Below are 20,475 nucleotides of genomic sequence, written 5' to 3' on the forward strand. Positions count from 1 at the left end.
TGACCCAGCAATAGCACTGCTAGGAATTTACCCAAGGGATACAGGAGTACTGATGCATAGGGGCACTTGTACCCCAATGTTTATAGCAGCCCTCTCAACAATAGCCAAATTATGGAAAGAGCCTAAATGTCCATCAACTGATGAATGGATAAAGAAATTGTGGTTTATATACACAATGGAGTACTACATGGCAATGAGAAAGAATGAAATATGGCCTTTTGTAGCAACGTGGATGGAACTGGAGAGTGTGATGCTAAGTGAAATAAGCCATACAGAGAAAGACAGATACCATATGGTTTCACTCTTATGTGAATCCTGAGAAACTTAACAGAAACCCATGGGGGAGGGGAAGGAAAAAAAAAAAAAAAGAGGTTAGAGTGGGAGAGAGCCAAAGCATAGGAGACTGTTAAAAACTGAGAACAAACTGAGGGTTGATGGGGGGTGGGAGGGAGGGAAGGGTGGGTGATGGGTATTGAGGAGGGCACCTTTTGGGATGAGCACTGGGTGTTGTATGGAAACCAATTTGACAATAAATTTCTTATATTGAAAAAAAATAGGGTGGTATAGGTAGGTCTCTCAGAGAAAGTGACAATTGAGGAAACACTTCAAGGAAATGGGGAAGTGAGTAGTGCAGATATATAGGGGAAGAGCATTACAGGTAGAGGATTAGGAAAGCAGAAGCTCTGGGGTAGTATTGTGCCTGACCTTTTTGAGGACGAGCAAGTTGGTGATGGTGGGGGAAGAGGAGCAAAGGAGTGACTGATCAGGTCAGAGAGTGGCCAGACCATGTTGGGACTTGGAAGCTGTTGTAAGGATTTTGGCTTTTGCCACATGAATGGTGCACCATTTCAGAGTTTGAACAAAGGAGTGTAATTATCTGCCTTGATTTTTAGTAGTCTCTCTGGCTTTCCATCTGTTAGAACAGAATTCCTATTCCTTTGGTATAGTTGCTTTCAATGAGGGTTAATGAGCAAAGCAACGAGAGCAACTTGGCCTAAGGTGAAAAAACCCACAATCTCTTTAATTCTACATGTGTATGTGTAATATATATGTGTGTGTGTGTATATACATATATATGTGTGTATATATGAGAGAGATTGATTATACTTGGCTGAAATGAATCTTTAATTGGTGCTGTGCTCTCTGTAGAGGGCCTCCTTGCAAGATTGACCCTTGTCAGGGCACTTCGATTGAGGGAATGTTCCTAACTGGGAAGGGTGGTCCACTGTGTCTAGACTGTCTAGGTTCACTTGCAATCTGATCTATGCTAAACACCTTTCCTTCTGGGAGTCTGGAATTTTGATAAGTGCTAGATAGTGAGTGCCTATAAAACCTTGAGTCCTTGGCAGCAACATTACACAGAAGCGTATTCTCTGTGACCCCTCATGGTAGGGAGAGAGCAAAGAGAGGTTTTGTACATGGATTCCTCTAGACTACCTGTGTCTTTTTTCCTTATGATTGGACTGTGTATCCTTAACTATGTGACTATTAAACTTTAGCTGTGAGTACACTTAGTGCTGAGTTCTGTGATTTCTTGTAGCTAGTCTCTCAGTGTTGTGTTGGTCTTGGGAACACCAGACACAGGTGATGTGTGTGTGTGTGTGTGTGTGTGTGTGTGTGTGTGTGTGTGTGTGTGTGTGTGTTATCAATTTAAGTGGAAAACATCATGTTGTGTGTAGAAGGTGGAGTTTTCAAAAAACCTGTCGCATAGGTCAGCCAGCCCTATGTTGAATGGAGAGCTCTTCTGGGAAGTTTTTACTTTGTTAATTTCTTTAAAAGCTCTAGGTCTTTTCATTTATTGCATCTTTGAGCAGTTTTGAGAGGCTTCTGGCAGTTTTGAGCATGGGAAGACTCACTGCCATCATGTACATCCTTTGTAAGCAAGTTTATAAAAAGGACCGACTTATATCGGTCTTTAAAATGATCTAAGTGAAGGAAATTGTTGACATAGGCACCATAAATGATTCCTTAGGGAGAAAAGAAATATAACTATTAGAAGCAGCAGCATCCCCTAACAGATGTAGTTATGTCAGTATGTTAGAAGGATCACATTTTGTTTGCTTGTAAAGTCTCTGCAATGAAATGTATAGCAAGCTGGTCTGATTTTATGACTTTGTATTACTCCCTTGGGAAGGAAGTTATCCTGTCCTGATCTTTTAATGAGAAGAATTTGATAAAGAGAAGATGAGACTTGGGTCACAGAAGGGAGATTATGGCAAAAATGCCCATTTGACAGATCTCTGTCTTCTCAATTTCTGCTTTCTGACTTCAGAGTCACAGCCAGTTGCCCTCAAATCTCTGGATCCATAAAGCTGTGAGCTTGAAATCTTTTATTTTCAATTGGTAGAACTATTTGTTTGTTACCTTCCAAATGATTTTAATCACAGTTTTGTACTTTTACAACTGAAATTGCAGACAGTAACTTCTCCATAGGCTGGGAAAGTTGATGAATAAGGAGGGCAAATATGGATGTACTTAGTAAGAACTATGAAATTAATCATATCCTTTGGCTCTAGGACTCCAATACTAGGAGTTTAACCTAAGAAAACAATTCAGTGAAAGGAGAAACAGGCTTTGTGCAGTTATTATAACATTGTCTATAAAAAGAGATTAAAACTATAAATGTTAAACATTGGGGAAATGTTTACTAAATTGTGCTCTGTGTTGTTGTTGTTGTTTGCCGTTAGTTATATGTTTTCATGTGTATAATTTCTCCAACCAGCTTGTAAGCTTTTTGGCATTCTATTCATGTAGGATTTATGTTGTAGCTCCCTGGTACAGCCCATTGCATAGACAGACTGAAATAGTCCATGAGACTGCATTGTAAGAATGTGGTTGTGGAGAGTGACCAGGGAAATGTTTACTGGATTGTGCTCTGTGAAAGGGTGAAGTGTTAGAAACCTGTTGTCCATCAGTAGGTGAATGGATGAACAAAATGTGGTGTATACATACAATGGAATATTATTCAGTCATAAAAAACTGAAATTCTGACACATGCTACAACATGGGTGAACCTTGAAAGCATTATGCTAAATGAAATAAGCCAGATACAAAAGGACAACTGTATGATTGCACTTATATGAGGTGTTTAGAATAGACTAGTTCATAGAAACAGAAAGTAAGAATAGAGATTACCAGGGCCTTGGGAGAGGAGAGAGAATAGAGAGTTAACTGTTTAGTGGAGTTTCTGTGGGAATGATGAAAAAGTTCTGGAGATGAATAGAGGTGATGGTTGCAGAACATTGTGAATGTACTTAATGCCACTGAATTGTACACTTAAAAACAGTTAAAATGGTAAGTTATATGTATATTCCACCACAATAAAAAATTACAAAAATATGTAGTAACATGTATTATTTAATGTAGTATATAATATGTAAGTATATTAAAGTAGCAGGATTAAATGAACCTTTTAAATTGTTGTTGTTTAATTTTAAGTGAAGTCACGAGAAATTGTAATTACCTAGTTGCAACTATTTACAATTACAAATATCCTTTTTAAACCTCCACAAAATTACTTACCCAGTGTGCACCTTTATTTCTCTTCCTTTGGCCCTGCTCCCTCCTCCCCCAAATTGAAAGTTGTGTCCTCCTACACTGAGTTCCCAGTCTCTTTCTGCACTTCTCTTGAATCTCTTGTTGTTGTTGTATGTTGTTGTTGTTGTTGTTTTACCATTGTTTATATGTTTCCATGTGTAATTTCCCCAACCTGCTTGTAAGCTCTTTGGCATTTTATTCATGTAGGATTTATGTTGTAGCTCCCTGGTACAGCCCATGGCATAGACAGACTGAAATAGTCCGTGAGACTGCGTTGTAAGAATGCAGCTGTGGTGAGTGACCAGAATGTTTGAACATTCTTGCTCATGGGTTTTACATTATGTTCAAGCATTGTGTCTCTCTCAGTTCTCTGTACCTGCTAGATGTGCAGACCTGACCTCATTCACGTACACATCACGTATTCTTGATTTTGGTGCTATGCCTTATCTGTATTTTACATTTTCATGTAAAACAAACAAAACAAAACAAAAACAGTTTTCATTGTACCCAGAAAGGAAAGAACCAAGGAGGTGAGACAGGAGATAGAGTTCTGCAGGTAGAGAACCAGTGCAGTCAATTTAAAATTAAAACTACCTATGAAAAAGTTGTAAGTAGGAATTAATACTCATTTTTGAACAGAATATTCTGTGAAGGAAGCAGATTGCCTCCCTCTATTTAGGTCATTGGTGTAAGTGATTAGGTCTAGCTTTTATTAAGAAGAGATGTACATATTTGCCAGCAGAGGGCACCAGCTGCTGATTCCAGAGAGGAAGGAATTTTTACAAAGGTCCTGAATTTGAGTGTTCACAAAGTACTAACAGTGGTGTGAAGCCCCCTGCTTGCTGGTATAGTTGGTCTGGTTTTTCTTTGACTCAGATGGGGTCCAGCGGTGTGCTCCCAGCTGTCCCCAAGAGCAGTCTTTGGCTAGGTCTGATTGGTAAGCCAAGGGACCAGAGGAGTCTATAGTAAAGGATTTTATAGTAGTAAGTGTTTGGAAGCATTAGATACCAGCCTGTGTTAATATCTTTAAGGAGTTCATTTGCTGTTGTTCTCCCGTTGATAGGTGAGGTGGAAGAGGTGTTAAGCCAGGCTTATGAGGACCTGGTTCCATGTCCCACTTGGTCCCCTAGTCAACTGGGTGATCTTGAGCCAGTTGCTTTCTTTCTCTCAGCCTCAGTTGGCTTATCTCTGAAATGGAAGTAGTAAGAGGGAGAAAATGCCTGCCATGCACAGTAGTTAATACTGATCTTTGGAGTCAGGCACACCTGGGTTCAAACCTTTGAGGCTGTGGTCAAGCCATTTAACTCTCAGAACCTTAGTTTCCTCACATGTATGATGTATGTTCTGGTGGAACTCATGTTTATTTGATTACTTTTGAAAATAACTTCTTTTTGCCTATAGACCCCCTTCACCCATTTCTCTCTCCCCTCACCCCTGCCTCTGATGATGACTAGTCTCTTCTCTATGAGCTTGCTTGTTTTGTTTTGTTTTTTTAGATTCTGAGAGAGATCATGCGGTATCTTTCTTTCTCTTTCCAACTCATTTCACTTGTAATGCCAATGGGGTCCACCCATGTTGTCACAAATGGTAAGATTTCTTTTTTATGGTTGAATAATACTCCACTGTACGTGTGTGTGTATACACATACATACATACAACCTTACGGTTGTTTCCATGCCTTGTCTATTGTGAAAAATGTTATAGTGAACGTGGGTGTGCAGATATATAGATATCTTTTTGAGTTAGTGTTTTCATTTTCTTCAGAAGTGGAATTTGCTGGATCAAATGTAGTTTCATTGTCGATTTTTTGAGGAACATCCATACTGTTTTCCATTGTGGCTGTACAATTTACATTCCCACCAACAGTGGACTCTGGCTCCCTTTTCTCCACACTTGTTATTTTTTGTCTTTTTGATACTAGCCATTCTAACAGGTATGAGGTTTTGCTTTGCATTTCCCTGATGATGAGTGATGTTGAGCATCTTTTCATGTACCTGTTGGCCATCTGTATGCCTTCCTTAGAAAGATGTCTATTCAGATCCTCTGCCCATTTTTAAATTGGATTGTTTTTATGCAGTTGAGTTATATGAGTTCTTCATATATTTTGGATATTAGCCCCTTATCAGAGATATGACTTGAAAATATTTTCTCCCATTCAGTAGGTTGCCTTTTTATTTTGTTGACTGTTTGCTGTGAACAAGAGTTTTAGTACGATGTGATCTCATTTATTTTTGCTTTTGGTGTCAGATTTAAAAAAGTCATTGCCAAGACCTTTGTCAAAGAGCTTACTGCTGATGTTTTCTTCTAGGAATTTTATGGTTTCAGGTCTTACATTCAAGTTTTTAATCAGTTTTGCGTTGATTTTTTGTGTATGGTGTCAGGTACTGGTTTAGTTTTACTCTTTCGTGTGTGGCTTTCCAATTTTCCCAACCTCATTTACTAAAGGGACTGTCCTTTCCCCACTGTGTATTTTTTCTTTTTAACATTTATTTTTTTGAGAGACAGAGATAGAGCGTGAGCAGGGGAGGGGCAGAGAAAGAGGGAGTCAACAAATTCTGAAGCAGGCTTTAAGCTTTGAGCTGTCGGCACAGAGCCCAATGCAGGGCTCGAACTCACAAACCACAAGATCATGACCTGAGCTGAAGTCGGATGCTTAACCAAGTGAGCCACCCAGGTGCCCTTCCCCACTTTGTATTCTTGACTCTTTGTCAGAAATTAATCGATCATTTATATATGGGTTTATTTCTAGGTTCTCTGTTCTGTTGGTCTATGTGTCTGCTTTTGTGGTAATACCATATTATTTCGATTACTATAGCTTTGTAATGTAGCTTGAAATCAAGGAGCATGATGCGTCCAGTTTTGTTCTTCTTTCTCAAGATTACTTGGCCTATTTGGGGGTATTTTGTACTTCCATGCAAGATTTAGGAGTATTTGTTCTATATCTTTGAAAAATGCCATTGGAATTTTCATAGGGGTTACACTGAATCTGTAGGTTGCTTCAGGTAGTATGGACATTTTAATGATATTCTAACTGAGCATGACATATCTTTCCTTTTGGTTGTATCTTTTTAAATTGCTTTTGTTCATGTCTTACAGTTTTCAGTACACAGACCTTTCACCTCCTTGGTTTAATTTCTCCCTAAGTATTTCTTTTTGGATGCAGTTGTAAATGGGATAGTGTTTTTATTTCTCTTTCTGATAGTTCATTATTAGTATATAGAATGCAGTAGATTTTTGTGTATTGATTTTCTATTTTGCAACTTTACTAAATTTGTTTATTAGTTATAACAGAGGAAGGAACTCTTCCAAACTCACTTTATGAGGGCACAATTATCCTAATACTAAAACCAGACAAGGATGCCACAAGAATATTACAGGCCAATATCCCTGATTAACATAGATACAAAAATTCTTAACAAAATATTAGCAAACTGAATTAGTCAACAGTAGATTAAAAGGATCATACATTGTGATCAAGTGGGATTTATTCCAGGGTTGCAAGAATCGTTCAGCATCTGCAAATCAGTCACTGTGATATACCACATCAACAAAATGAAGGATAAAAATTATATGATTATCTCAGTAGAAGCAAAAAAAAATTTGCCAGAATTCATCATCCATTTATAACAAAAACTCTCCACAAATTATATATAGAAGAAATGTACCTCAACATGATAAAGGCCATATATGACAAAACCACAGTCAACATCATACTCAATGGTGAACAGCTGAAATCTTTTACTTTAAGGTCAGGAACAAGACAAGGATGTCCACTTTCACCAGTTATATTCAACATAGTATTGGAACTCCTAGCCAGAGCAATTAGGCAAGGAAAAGAAATAAAAAGGATCTAAATTGGAAAGGAAAAGGTAAAACTTGTCACAATTTGCATGGTATGACATGGTATTATATGTAGAAAACTCTACAAAGATCTCCATCAAGAACCTGTTTGAATTAATAAATACATTCAGTAAAGTTGTAGGGTACGAAGTCAGTCTACAAAAATCTGTTGTGTTTGTGTACATCTCACATTTAATACAGGGATAATAGTCCATTCTCACAGGTTTGTTATGATGATTATATGAGAAAGTTACCTGTAAAGCCTTGAGTACAGAGTCTCGTCCAGAGTAAATGGCCAGGGATGGAAGTACCTGTTAATTTCCAGGGAATGTTACCTTAAGTTAAAGGAGATGAGGGACATGAAGCGCATTGTAAGCTTTAAAGTGTGACACAAGTGCCATGTGTTATGAAATTCTTGAAACCACCCAGCACATGGGTGGGTTCTTTCACCCTCAGGGGAAGAATCCTGAGGGAGGCCAGGTATTACTTGGGATAAGGTGGGCTTCAAGTTCCTTTTCAGTTTCTACCTGATTTTGTGGGCTTCAAGTTCCTTTTCAGTTTCTACCTGATTTCCGGGGGCAGTCAGAGCACCTCTAGGGGAAATCTACCCCTCAGGTGGTCCAGAATCTAAGGGGAAATTCTGGTGATACAGGTGTGGGTGGGCCTTAATTTAGCTCTGATTTTGCTTAGTCCTTGGTGGCCAGTTGGTAGCAGGGATCATGGGAGATGTGGAAGTGGCTCCAGGGGAGGCCTGGGTCTGTGCTTCTGGCACAAGGTAGTTTGGCAGACTTTCTTCTTGACCTCAGAACCGAAGACTGTAGTTTGATAACATTGGCATAGGCAATGAAAATATCTAATGTTTACTGGTGCTTATTGCAGGCAGGGTTGTATGCTAAGTGCTTTATAGACTTTTATATTGAAATCTCACAGTCCTAGGAAGTAGGTACTATTATTATCTCCTTTTTGCAGATGAGAAAATTGAGACATAAAGTAATTTGCCAAGGGTCATGTTTCTGCTAAGTACGCTTGGATCCTGGTCTTTCTCATTCTGATGGTTTGAGCTCTTTTCTTTTGTTCTTAGTGGTCTTTACATTTAGCTATGCATTAGAATCTCCTGTGAAGTTCATTGAAATTCCTGCTTCTTGGACCCCAATTCTGTAGGTGTGGGGGTCGAGTCTGGCACTGTAGTGTTTTTGTTTTTTTCCCAGATTTATTTAGGTATAACTTACATAAAATAAAATGCACCCATTTTAAGTGTTTAGTTTGATGTAATGTAGTAGTTGTATACAATCATCTCAGTATTACCACAGTCAAGATACAGAACATTTCCATAACCCTAAAAAGTTTCATTGTGCCTTTTGACCACCTGATTCGTACAGTTTTAACCAGCTAGGCCAATGGTTCTGACACACAGGTGGCGGACCTGTACTGTGGACCTGTACTGTGTTACGGTGTCTGCAGATGTGAGGAACTGAATGCCTAGAGAAGGAAGATAAAAGTGAAAAAAAGAAAAAAGATACTTGGAAAGAATGGTTGATTTTACTGTTTCCAGATAAGCTATGCTGTACTGGCTCCCTGTGGAGAGATGGAGTGTGGAGAAAAGAACTTTCTAGACCAAAAGCAGTTAAATAAAAACAGTTTCTTTTCCTAACATGGTTTCTTCCTGAGCCACATAAAGCTGAAGAATTCTGTACAAATTTGGTGTGGATGGCTGGGCAGATTGCTTTGGATGGAGAGTTGGGGCCACTAGCTACAATTGGCGAGCTGTGGAGAAGCCTTGGGTGTGGGAAGGTGGGCCTAAGATACTGTTGCTGTGCAGTTCAAGGATGGGACCTCTTCCCCACCAGGCAGACACCAATTTGGTTCCATTTGATTTTCCTCTGCTGCAAGAATCCAATAGCATCTCTTCTTAATCTGAAGTTCAGTCAGGAAAATTAGCCTAAAGCAAATAGTTTCAGACTGTGGCCCAAAGAACATTTGGATAATAAAGTAGAAAATGTAAAATGTAGCTCTGAAATTAGAGAAGGTTAGGGTGGGAACTTTGTGCCAGGAATCTGGAGACCTTGATTCTTGACTCAGCTCTGTTCCTGATTTTGTTAGATGACCTTCTCTGAATGTTCTCTGTACCTCTGTGGATACAGTGAATGGTTAATAAAGTGTGCAGGTAGCAATAATATGGTTTCAGCACATACATTGTAGTGACATTGGTTAGCACAGCAAAAGTAGGTTGTGAAGGAAGTGCTGTAAAATTTTTATATTGACTGTGGAATGAAATCTGTATATACTCAGCTGTAAGTATTTCCTTTTCTGACCTTTTTCTTTTCTCTCTGGTTTATTAGATGTGACGTTTCCCCCCTTTCCTGTATGGGAAAATGGTCAATAAGGGTGTAAAGGTGTAAAAGAAAGACTTATCTTATTCTTATGCTCCTTTTATGAATCACCCAGTTGTCTTCCTGGTGGATGTCTGCACTCTGGCACGGATTCTGGGATTCAGTTTCCTTGTTTGTGGTGTTCAGCTTCTCCTGGTCCCTGTGATTCACCTCGAGAGGAAATATCTGGAGCCGAGCCACAAGGCTGATTAGAGGAGGAAGGGACAGAGGGAGAAAGATATGAGGGGTGTTATTGTGAAAGGAAAAAGTGGTGATCTAGGGCTGTAGGATGTAAATAAAATAACCCAGACTGCATCTCGTTTGAGAAAGAGTGAGTTGGGGTAGTGGCCTCATCTAAGAGGACACTGAGGTGTCAGTGGGAGATAATCTTTGAGAATAACACCTTACCAGTTTCCATTCAGGGTCTGTAAAAGTTACTTCTAGTTTCTGTTACCTCAATGTGCTTCCCCTTCCCCTGTTCCACTGTTTCAAGGCTTTGTAGCAATGAAGAAATTCAACAGGTCGAAATTTTAACAGTCATAGAATAAACAGTCATCTCTCCTGCTTTCACATACATTATGTTACCTCCCTGAAGACCTCTACAAAATATTAAGAGTCTAATAAAAATTTCTTCTTAAACAGTCTTACAGATGAACAAACAAAATGGAACATTTAAGGCATTTTTTGAATCGTGTGATTTTAGAGCTGAAAGGGACCCTGGACTGATCCTGTGTTATAGAGGAGGAGGATCTGAGGTTCAAAGTGGGAAGAAGACTTGGCTGAAAGTCGCTCAGCTAGCTAGTGGTAGCATAGATCCTGAAAAGCCTAGGTTTGACCTGGATGGTTTGCCAATAGAGATGCTCATGTATGCTTTAGAATAGAGATGCTCAAGTATGATTTTTCTGAGGCATTAAGGAAGCTTCTGAACCCATTTCTGTGGCTAACCAATCAGTAGTGGCAGTTTGCCTCAATTTCCATTAAGCCTCTTGGCTGTGGCTAGGAGACACAGACTGCCCTTCTGCCTTCCCAAGATGATGTTTTAGAGTTAAGAAAGTCTAAATTGAAGCTCAGCAGCTGGAGATTACAGGGTACAGGCGATCTTTGGCTGGAGATGGGGGTTCAGTGAGACTGACTAGTTGGAGCCACAGTTTCATTTAAATTTCAGTGCTTTGGGCAGATACTTCAGTGTTGTGCAATGAAATTTGTGGTCATTCAGTACCCTGTAGGGAAATCAACATGTGCAGTGTTCATTTTGATGGCTTCACTGCAGTCATCTTTGGCCCCTGGAGGCAAAATAGGGTTGGTTTCCATTTCACCTATGTCTACTGTTCCCTTTATAAAATTTCTCTCCACATTCTCAGAGCTATCAGACTCTTTCCCCCCTAATTTCTCTCCATCTGTCCGACTGTCAGAACTACTGTAGATTTTGTGAGGAGGAATCAGAACGTGAGCTGTGACCTATAAGCTGATTTCCCCAGGTGGATATACTCCACTGCAAGCCACAGAGGGGCCTCCTCATTCCAGCAATCCGGCCGGGCTGACGGACTTGTAGCCTATGGGGGCAGGGGTGGGGTTGGAGGGCGGGGGCCAGTGTTTCTTGGGCTGGTGAGGAACTGCCTGAACCTTTGCAGCGTAGGCACAGGAGATGGGAGCCCCCGGGGTGAGCTAGTCTCCAGAGCTGGGGATGCCTAGGCAGATGTGGAGGCAGCTGGAAAGGTGGCACCGCACTTGGGCCGCTGAAGCTGCGCTGTTCCTAGGAGACGGAGGAGCAGCAGCGAGCCTGCGGGGGAGGGGGAGCAAATGGGTTGCTGCGTTTAGCAGCTGAAAGGGCTGCAGGGAGCTCTGGGTAAGACATTTTCTGCTGCTGCCGCTTCTGCGGTAGAAGCTGCTGGGAGTAAGTCAGAGGAAGGAGGATCGAGAGGGAGGAGGCTTCATTTGCAGCCATGCTGAATCACTGTTGCTGATCAGATCTCCTGTTGGTTGGCTGGGAGAACCGAGAACAGAGCTACGATCTCCGGGTGCATGCACAGTTCAGCGGCTACCACCCCCGCTGGGCCTCGCACAATGGAGGGTGAAAGGTACGTATGTATTAAATGTGTGTGTGTGTGTGTGTGTGTGTGTGTGTGTGTGTGTGTGTATACACGTATGCTTGTGGTGCAGCTACTAGCTTTTGTATCTGCATTGGCTAGGCTGGGTCGGAAGACCTCCCTGCCGATGGATCCGGGCAGACAGCAGAGTCAGGGCAGGGAAGCCCCCTTTTCCAGAGATCTGGCTTCCGCAAAGGCAGGTCTGGGTTTGCTGGGCAGTGGAGCACCCTGAAAGAAGGGACTTCCTGGTGGTGTTCGGGTATAGTTTCAGCATGGGCTGAATCAGGATTGTCTTTCTCAGGCTCTTTCAAGGAGGCGTTTCCCTTTCTTGACTACTTTCCAGGGGTGGTTTTTCTTTGGTGGGGGGTTTCTGATGTCACAGCGGGCTGGCCTGGCATGGGGTGCTTACATTTTCACACTGAAGTGCTCAAATCTTTAGCTAGCATACCACGCTCCTGTCTATTCTAAAAAGGTGTGTGTGTGTGTGTGTGTGTATGTGTGCGCGTGTGTGCCTATATGCACACACAAGTTCAAATAAGAAGGAGAGAAACCCTTCAGATGATACTTGGTCTGAACTGATGTTCATTTTCATTGAAAAGTTTTTGAATGATACTGGAAGGTATGTGCTTTAGAGGAACTCTTGCTCTGTCCATCAGGGGTTCCTTATGAAATAGGAATAAACAGAAGGGAATTTAAGTACCTCTGTTGAGCTGGATGTAACTAGTGAGAGTTTATTTTCTGGCAGGCACGTGCATATATGCATTTTAAACTATTATCTGAGGATCTGATTCTTTTATTTCAGAGGTACTCTATGCAGTGCGGGGGTGGGTCATTCTTCTGTGCTAAAACGTCTCCTGTTGTGTCAGCTTTTTGGTTCTGTGGGTCTGCGGCTGGTAGAGAACAAGGCTTGCCATTTTTCCTGAGATGAGGAGACAGCATGGAGCATTAGGCAGGGAGGGGTGAGGTGTGGCAGTGCACCATTGCGGGGGTGGGGGGAGTGCTGCTTTGAGTTGCAGGTTTGATGCAGATGATAACTGGCTGGTTGAATGGTAACAGGTTCATCTAACTCAGCACTGGTTTGTACCTCAATAAACACTTTCTTTTGCACGTATTGTCTCCACTGGTGCATCTCATGGGGCAGAATGATGCCATTAAACATCTCTAGACCCTGTTAAAATTGGCATGATTGTTGGGTGTCTTCCTGTCTGAAGAGGCCCCAGGGACTGCATTTCTCCATGTGACTCCCGCAGGAAGAGTCTGGGACTTTTTAGTCTGAGTGTGCTGCTGATGCAGCTTCTCCCTCAGTGGTTTTTGCAACAGGGGCTTAGTGTTGGACTCTGTGTGGCCTGCTGGGCAACAGAGCATCCGGAGGCCTGTTTCCTAGGCTGGGAGCAGAGGTGGGTAGTGTCCTCACCTTCTGTTGGTGTGATAGTTAGTAGAAGGGCAGGGGCGAGGTGAATCGTGGTTTAGAGGTTCTGGATCAGGCTCATTTGCTTGACTGGTGGTGTGTGGGGGCTGAAGGGTCCTTGTGAGACTAGCAGTAGCTGATCAGGGTACTGCTTCCTGAGCATTTTTGGGCATCTTCTGTTTTCAGAAATGTAATGAGTCTTTGCCCTCTAGGAGATCTGTTGTTCTTTGATGCTCTGGTGCCTCTCTGCTGGGAAGGCTGATGTCCTGGGCTTTATAACACCTGCTTTTTGCACATGTTCTTTTGTCTTTCCCCTACTGGAGGCAGAGAGTAGTCAAGAAATACAAATTGAGCAGCTTCCAAGGTTCACCATGTCACCCAGCTCACTACTGTTTGTTTCCACTTCACGTCCAGCTCACCATGTCAGGCATTCAAGTCCCCTGAAATCTGGCTCAGTCTGCATTTGCTCTGCTTACCCATACCCCCACCAAGCAATCTTTTGGTCTGTTTTGTGACCATACATCCTGTATACTGCTCCATCCAGCCCCACATCCTTAGCTCCTGGTGTTCCTTTTGCCTGGAATGCCTTTTCCCATCTTCTTTTCCTAAAGTTATCCCTCTAACAAGGCTGTTTTAAATTCCTATTTTGTGTTGGAAACCTCAGCTTTTCTAGTCCCGGGTGATGTTCTTCTGAATTCCAGTACCTCAGGTTTGTGTCCATAGTTGGATACAGAATAATAGGCCCACCCACCAGATCTTTTTGTGCTTTTGTTTCATGTGTCTTACAAGCCCCCAGACTCAGAGACATGTCTTCAGGGGGTAAGGATGGTGCCACTCTGAACACTCCTCACTCATCGCTGTGTGGCTGCATGCATAGTAGGTGCTGCCTAATTGTTTGGTGATGAACTGATAACTTTTGTGGGAAGCAGTGATAACTAAGAGGAAACTTGGTGAGAGAAGAGATTGAAACCTTTGGCCAATAGGTTCATCTTTGGCTATCAGCCTTATTATCTCAGCACGGGTCATTGACCCTATGGAATGCTTTTGTAGGCCGAGAACAGGGGAAGTAGCCTGGTTTTACAAGTTCCCTGGGAAAACCAGGGTTGGAGAAGCTGAGTGACTAGCCTAGGATCACATGTCAAACCTCCAGCAACTGGAGGAATCCTGAATGTGTGCTTGTTCCGCACTTAACCTGCTGAAGCTTAATTGGCTGTTTTTAAGCATTAAGATTTTTTCAGCCAAGAGATTTCTACTGAACAATTTTCTTTCTTTGCCATGAGGGTATGAAAATAACTTCTCCCTTAAAAGGCTATTAATTGAAAGCCTGGGATTTAGAGTAACACAGGCCTTGCAGTGAATCTCCTTTATGAACTGTGTGACCTTGAGTGTGTCACATTTAGTCATAGATAATTTTTCTTTTTGGTATAAAGGGAGTAATAACAGTATCTGTACCTCATAGAGTTTTTGTGAGGATCAAATGAGGTAATATATATATAAAGCATCTAGTAAAATGTGTGTGGCACAGACTAGGTACTAGGTAAATAGTCGTTGTTTTATCTTTGGTGTTCATCTATTGCCCTGGTGTACCCCATGACTCGTGCTGGGATACTAACCAAAGCTTGTTTTAAGGACTTTCTATGTTTATCATCTAAAGCAGCCTATGTGGGACTTTTGCCATGAGAAAACTGGGGAGAGCTTATCAGGATCCTTCTCTTGCTTCTACCTGAACCATCCATCTCCTCATAGTGAGATACCACACGGGGCTTGGCATTTCCTCTGCTAGTTTTCACCAACACCTACCTTAATCCTCCTTTTTATAGACTTCCTGTGGCATCTGGATGCCTTTAGTGGTTTGGAACTATGAACCAGATACACTTGTGTTCAGTCAAAATCTCAAGAAGAACATATGAGTTTGCACACACCTTTGCTGTATCCCCCAAGCTCTCCAGCTCCCTAAGGGACCTGCTGATGCTGAGATTCCCATCTCCCTTTGTGAAGAACCACTGTTTCTTGATCAGTCACAGGAAGATGACTCTGCATTCTGTTTTATGAAGGGAAAGGGTCTCTGGCTTTCAACTACTACAGTGATAAATTGTGTGTATGTATGGGTATGTGTGCTTGTAGAGCAGATAGACATTGAAAATGGCAGTTGCTCTTGCTCTTAGGATTTTATTTCAGTTCTGGAAATCAGTCTTGTGGGCCGATCAGCCTTATTATACTCTGGAAACGTATGTGTTGGTGATGGTTGCACAACAACATGAATGTATTTAATGTCACTGACTGTATCCTTAAAAGTGGTTAAAATGGACAATTTCATGTTATGTATATTGCTACAGTTTAAAAAAATTTTTTCCAGGGATGTCTGGCTGGCTCAGTTGATAAAGCATGTAATTCTTGATCTCAGGGTTGTGAGTTCGAGCCCTACGTTGGATGTAGAGATTACTTAAAAATAAAATCTTCAAAAAAATTTTTTTTCCAGGCTCAGTGTCTGATATATCTGCAAGATTTTCAGAGAACAACTTTCGGAAGAGGCATAATACAAAGGGGAAACTAGTTGTCCATTTTTCCTAAAATTGTGGTTTTCTTCATCAGAAGCACTGGTGTGTACCTGCTTGAGAGGGGCACCATGCACCCAGCACTCTGCCATGAATTTGTGGGAGCAGTTCACAGGAGAACGGCTCATCCTTATGAAAGAGAGCCTGCTCCTTCTCAGGGAACTTCAGAACCAGAAGAGATTTTTTTCACCCTTGATCCACGAACAGATCATATTTTTTGAGAAGACATGACTTAGCTGATAATTCTTTAAATGCTGAGACTGGCATTGCCAGGTAAGATACTAGCAAGACCCCCCCCCCCCCCCCCCCCAGAGAAGAGGCAAGTATTGAATACCCTTGTCTTTTCTCTCTTCCCACAGCATTCCTTGAGTCCTCTCCCACTACTAGTAGTCATGGATAGAAACTTGTAGAAAATTTTGGGCATCACTGCTGCCTGAAGCAGATGTGCATTTCAACCATGATAATTGAAACCAAATTTTCCATTTTGGAAATATTTGTTGGTGAAGTAAGGTTTTTAACTGTAAAAAACAAAGTCACTGAAGCCACTTGATTTCCCCATACCCAGATTTGGGTTTTCAGGACTTTGCTTGTTAGGTTTTAGAATGTTCAGACACATGTAGACAGGAACATTTTTGGGGTTAGTTTTCTAAAGCAAGTGCTTTATTTGATGAAATTTGCCATTGTAGAAGTGACCTAATTCTCTTCAATTGCTGGATGAACCCTAAAACTAGGTTAGCCTGAAAAGAATATTAATAAACCATAATAAAAAATAACTTGAACATGCTTTATTCTTAGTTTTTTTCCTATTAAATAAGTTCAGTTGTTCTTAAGCTGGAAATTCTGTAACTTTTTAAAATCATTTATAAGGATTTTCAAACTTCCAGCACAACTTTCCTGGACTTTCTTTTTAACTTAGCAAAGTCTGTTGAAGCTTTTATCAAGACTATACACTTGGAAGAGCTCTGCTCTTCTGTTCAACCCAAATAGAAGCTTGGCTCTCGAAATGCCACATAATAAGGGTTGTGTTTTCTTTTAGCCTCCCTCTCTCCTTGTGTCATTCTGTCTATCTGAACACAAGTGCTTCTCTTGTGTTTTACATTTTTTCACAGCCCACTTAAAAGATTCCCCTGCCCCTCCCCCACTCCAGGTTATGAAGAAAACTGTGAGCTGGGCTCTTAGGACTGTGATTAGCAACATACTTGTTCTTGAGCTTGTCGACCAAGGAGCACATCATAGGAATGGCAGAGCTGCTCCCCAGCTTTGACCAATCACAATGGACTTATGTGAAGTCACTACAGTTAATAATAATATCAACTGTAATATACGCTGAAGTTTCCCCACAGTCAGCGGAGTAAGGTAGTGCAATGTCACAGGTCCTAGAGGGTTCAGTCTTTTTCATTTGGCCTGGTTTGGCTGTACAGTGAAGAGCCTCAAGGAGTGAGACAGAAGGATTGAGCTCCCTTGGCCCAGTAGGCTGTGGACATTGTCCCAAGTCATTGAACATTGCTATTAAGAACATAGGCCAGATCAGATCAGATAGACCTGGGTTTGAGTGTCAATTCTCCATTCAGTAGTTACCTGGGACTTCCAGACGAGTTTTATCTCAGTGCTTCTGGGGATAATAGGGAGGTTCTGAAGATAAAATGAGATCATGGAGGCAAAGTGCTTTAACGTACTATCAGCTTTCGGTAAATGCTGTTATTAACTCTTAGCCAGGAGCTATAGCTTACTGATGAACATCTTCCATGTGTGCATGTGGGCCGTTGCAAGGGCTCAGCCTAATGCCGTGAACTCAGGTGGCACCACTGAAAAGGTATGAAGAATATGGGGCTTTGTGGTAGCCTGTGTGTGGGTGGTGTTTCTTGATGACAGGACTGTACCATCTAGTCCTGAATCCTGCTGCCCAGCCATCTTCAAGTGACAGGTCCTCTGTTAACCCAAAAGTAGAAACTTGAATTTGGTCATTTTGACCTTGAACTTCAGGATTGGGATACACGCTATCTCTGTAGTTTGCTCAGAGTCCTGTAGGTAGAGAAACCCTATTCTGTCACTGTCCCACTGCTGCCCACACTTGGAGAAGCACAGTCATGCTGATGAACTCATGAGAACCCAAAGTACAACAATCAGAAAGGCACTTTATTAATTTTCAGTGAAGAGTGCTCTGGATGTTCCTGAAGACCTGTTACCACATTCTTGATTCCTGAAGGAGGATCATGGGGGAGGCCACAATTACCAAAGTCTGCATGGTGAGCTAGGGACTGAGTTATGGCATTCAAATATTTATAGGTTTCAAGCTTTACCACAAGGATCTGGCTGGCCTGAAGCTGAACCAGGTCAGACCATGATGATTAAGTTATCTCTTTCCTAGATAGTGTGCCCTGAGCTGGACAAGGGGCTGTCTCTGTCTGATTCTTGTTTTCCAGTTTCCCTTTCTAAACGACACTTGCTTTGTTGAGGGATTTTAGCATATTCATCGTAGTCTTACTCTGTCTCAGAGTTGTTTTGCCTTCTTGAGGTGACTTTGCTTCTCTTTATTCTCTGTCATCTGTAGCTTGAACATGATGTGCTTGGGCTCTTTGTATGTGGCCCACCATTAGCCCACTCTCCCTGAACTTTATTTGCATCTCTTGAAGGCTTTTAGAGGGGATGGCAGTTCCTAAGCCTCAGCAGCATTTCTTGGTTTTCCTTTCTTCTCCTCCACACTCTCTCATACCCTGGGTGCCCTGGAGCTCCTAACTTGGCAGATCCCCCAAACACTTCTGCATAGTCAGCCTGCTCTGAGGCTTTTCCGTCTCCTACCCTGCCCACGTGCTTTCTCTAGAAGTGTTCTCCTTTCCATTCCTTGCATGAAGTTTCCTCAGCAATGGAAAGAGCCTAAGAACTGACACACTAAGTAACATCCCCTCTTGCTTCCTTCCCTCTTCTCTAGTTGATGATGCCTTTCTCTCTCCCTGCATCCTCTTTATTCTGTATGACCAACACAGAGGACTAGACTGGCTAAGAAAGAACCCTCCCTTCTTAGGGAGTACAAGGAGGGGGAGTTGAGACACACAAAGCCATAATTATTTTAATGAGGAGAAGTGAGGAAAGATGGAATAGTTGCTAGTTACACCTTATTTACTTACCTATCTAATCATTTACTCACTGATTATTTATTGAGCACCTGCCATGTACCAGAAGTCCAGAATGCAGAGGGAAATTAGATAGCATCCTGGTTCTCAGGGAGCTTAAAGTCTAAGGTTGGCAGCAATGTGCTGGAGCCAGCACTTACCCATTTGAAAGAGCTGCTTGTTAAATTGTCAGGAATATTGTGAGTCATTCTATTAAATATGCTCTTTGCTAAAAATAAATTATATAACTTAATAATAAATTATAGACAAGAATAATGAATACCCCCAAATCAATGATTTTACTGTGGTCTATGCCTTTTAGATTATGACTCTTGTGTCTTTATAATGGAAATACTGTGTAGGGGTATAATGGTGTGCTGCTGCACATCTTTTTCCAATTCCACATGCTCAGTGACAACATGTTGGTAGCTTGAAATCTGACATGGTGGGAGTATTTACACCATGGAAATTGGCAAATGTTACAAATCAGGGCTCTCTCCCTCGCAACCAACTGTTAAACATTTAACAGCACTCCCCCCCACTGTGGGGGAGACAGAAAAGTAAGAGGTAATTACAATTTATATGGAAGGAAGCACAGAGTACTGTGGGAACACAGAAGAAGGGAAGTTAATCTCGTGGGTAGTGGAAGATGCTAGGGAAGACTTCCAGCATGAAGGCTTGAAGGGCTGGTAGAAATGAGTGGGGTGGGGCAAAAGAGCCTGGTGTATTTAGGTGCAAGTATTTCAGTACTGTAGTAGCAAGAAGTCTTCAGGGCAATGATGGGGTTATAAAGGGCCAGGAGAGGTCTCTGAGATTTATTCTGGACGCAGTGAGGAACCAGTGAGAGGTTTCACATAGAACATCCTTTGCTCTTACTAATATTCTCTAAATGTCACTCTGGAGTCAGGGAGGAGGATATGGTTGTATACAAGGCAGGAAGGGGATTATGACTGTGAGAAGGGAATGGAGTGGAGAGAGATTAAAGGAGCACTTGGGGTTGTATGGGAGGGGGGTGAAAATGGGAAGAGCATATCAAGGATGACATCCCACTTTCTGCTTTGGATAGGTGAGTGGGCGGTTGGTTTTGCCTCTGAGATAGAGGATACAGAAAGAACAGTAGGCTTGAGGAAGAGTAGGGAGGGTGGAGGGCATCAGTATTGCATAGGCTGAGTATGAGTTACTGTGCAAAATGTGAGGGAGTCAAAATAGACTTTGGGTATGTAGAATTTAGAGGACAAGGGAGGGCAGGAGAAATGGCTGTGGGAGGTGGTGTGCTGAGAGGGCTTGTTATTTAAAACTTCTCTATTTTTATTTAGAACTTCTGTAACATTTTGTGTGTATTGATTTATATTTTAACTCTGAAAACCTATCCCACATTCACTTTTTTAAGTTATTAGGCTGGGGGAAAAAAAGGGGTGGGGAGAGAGCTCTTGCGTGGCTCAGTTGGTTAAGCATCTGACTCTTGGTTTTAGCTCAGATCATGATCTTATGGTTCTTGAGTTCAAGCCCCACATCAGGCTCTGCACTGACAGTGTGGAGCCTGCTTGGGATTCTAATAAATAAATAAAA

The 20,475-nt window shown here is 41.8% G+C and overlaps 1 protein-coding gene across 8 annotated transcripts in view; it reads left to right on the top strand.

Moving 5' to 3' along the window:
• KLHL3 (kelch like family member 3) overlaps positions 1–20,475 on the top strand; it is a 278,704-nt gene that overhangs the window by 149,522 nt on the left and 108,707 nt on the right. For 3 of the 8 annotated variants that reach the window (XM_019424266.2, XM_019424267.2, XM_053907469.1), the window contains one exon: positions 11,715–11,824. The exons of 3 other annotated variants lie outside the window; for them this stretch is intronic. In XM_019424266.2, coding sequence (XP_019279811.1) covers positions 11,769–11,824 — 56 coding nt within the window. In that variant the 5' untranslated portion in view covers positions 11,715–11,768. Of the gene's footprint in view, positions 1–11,383; positions 11,825–20,475 lie in introns of those variants that run through there. 2 more of the 8 variants (XM_053907468.1, XM_019424269.2) reach the window with 1 other exon arrangement.

Source organism: Panthera pardus, unplaced genomic scaffold, assembly GCF_024362965.1.
Source record: "Panthera pardus isolate Hobbes unplaced genomic scaffold, ASM2436296v1 HiC_scaffold_2, whole genome shotgun sequence".
NCBI lineage: Eukaryota > Metazoa > Chordata > Mammalia > Carnivora > Felidae > Panthera > Panthera pardus.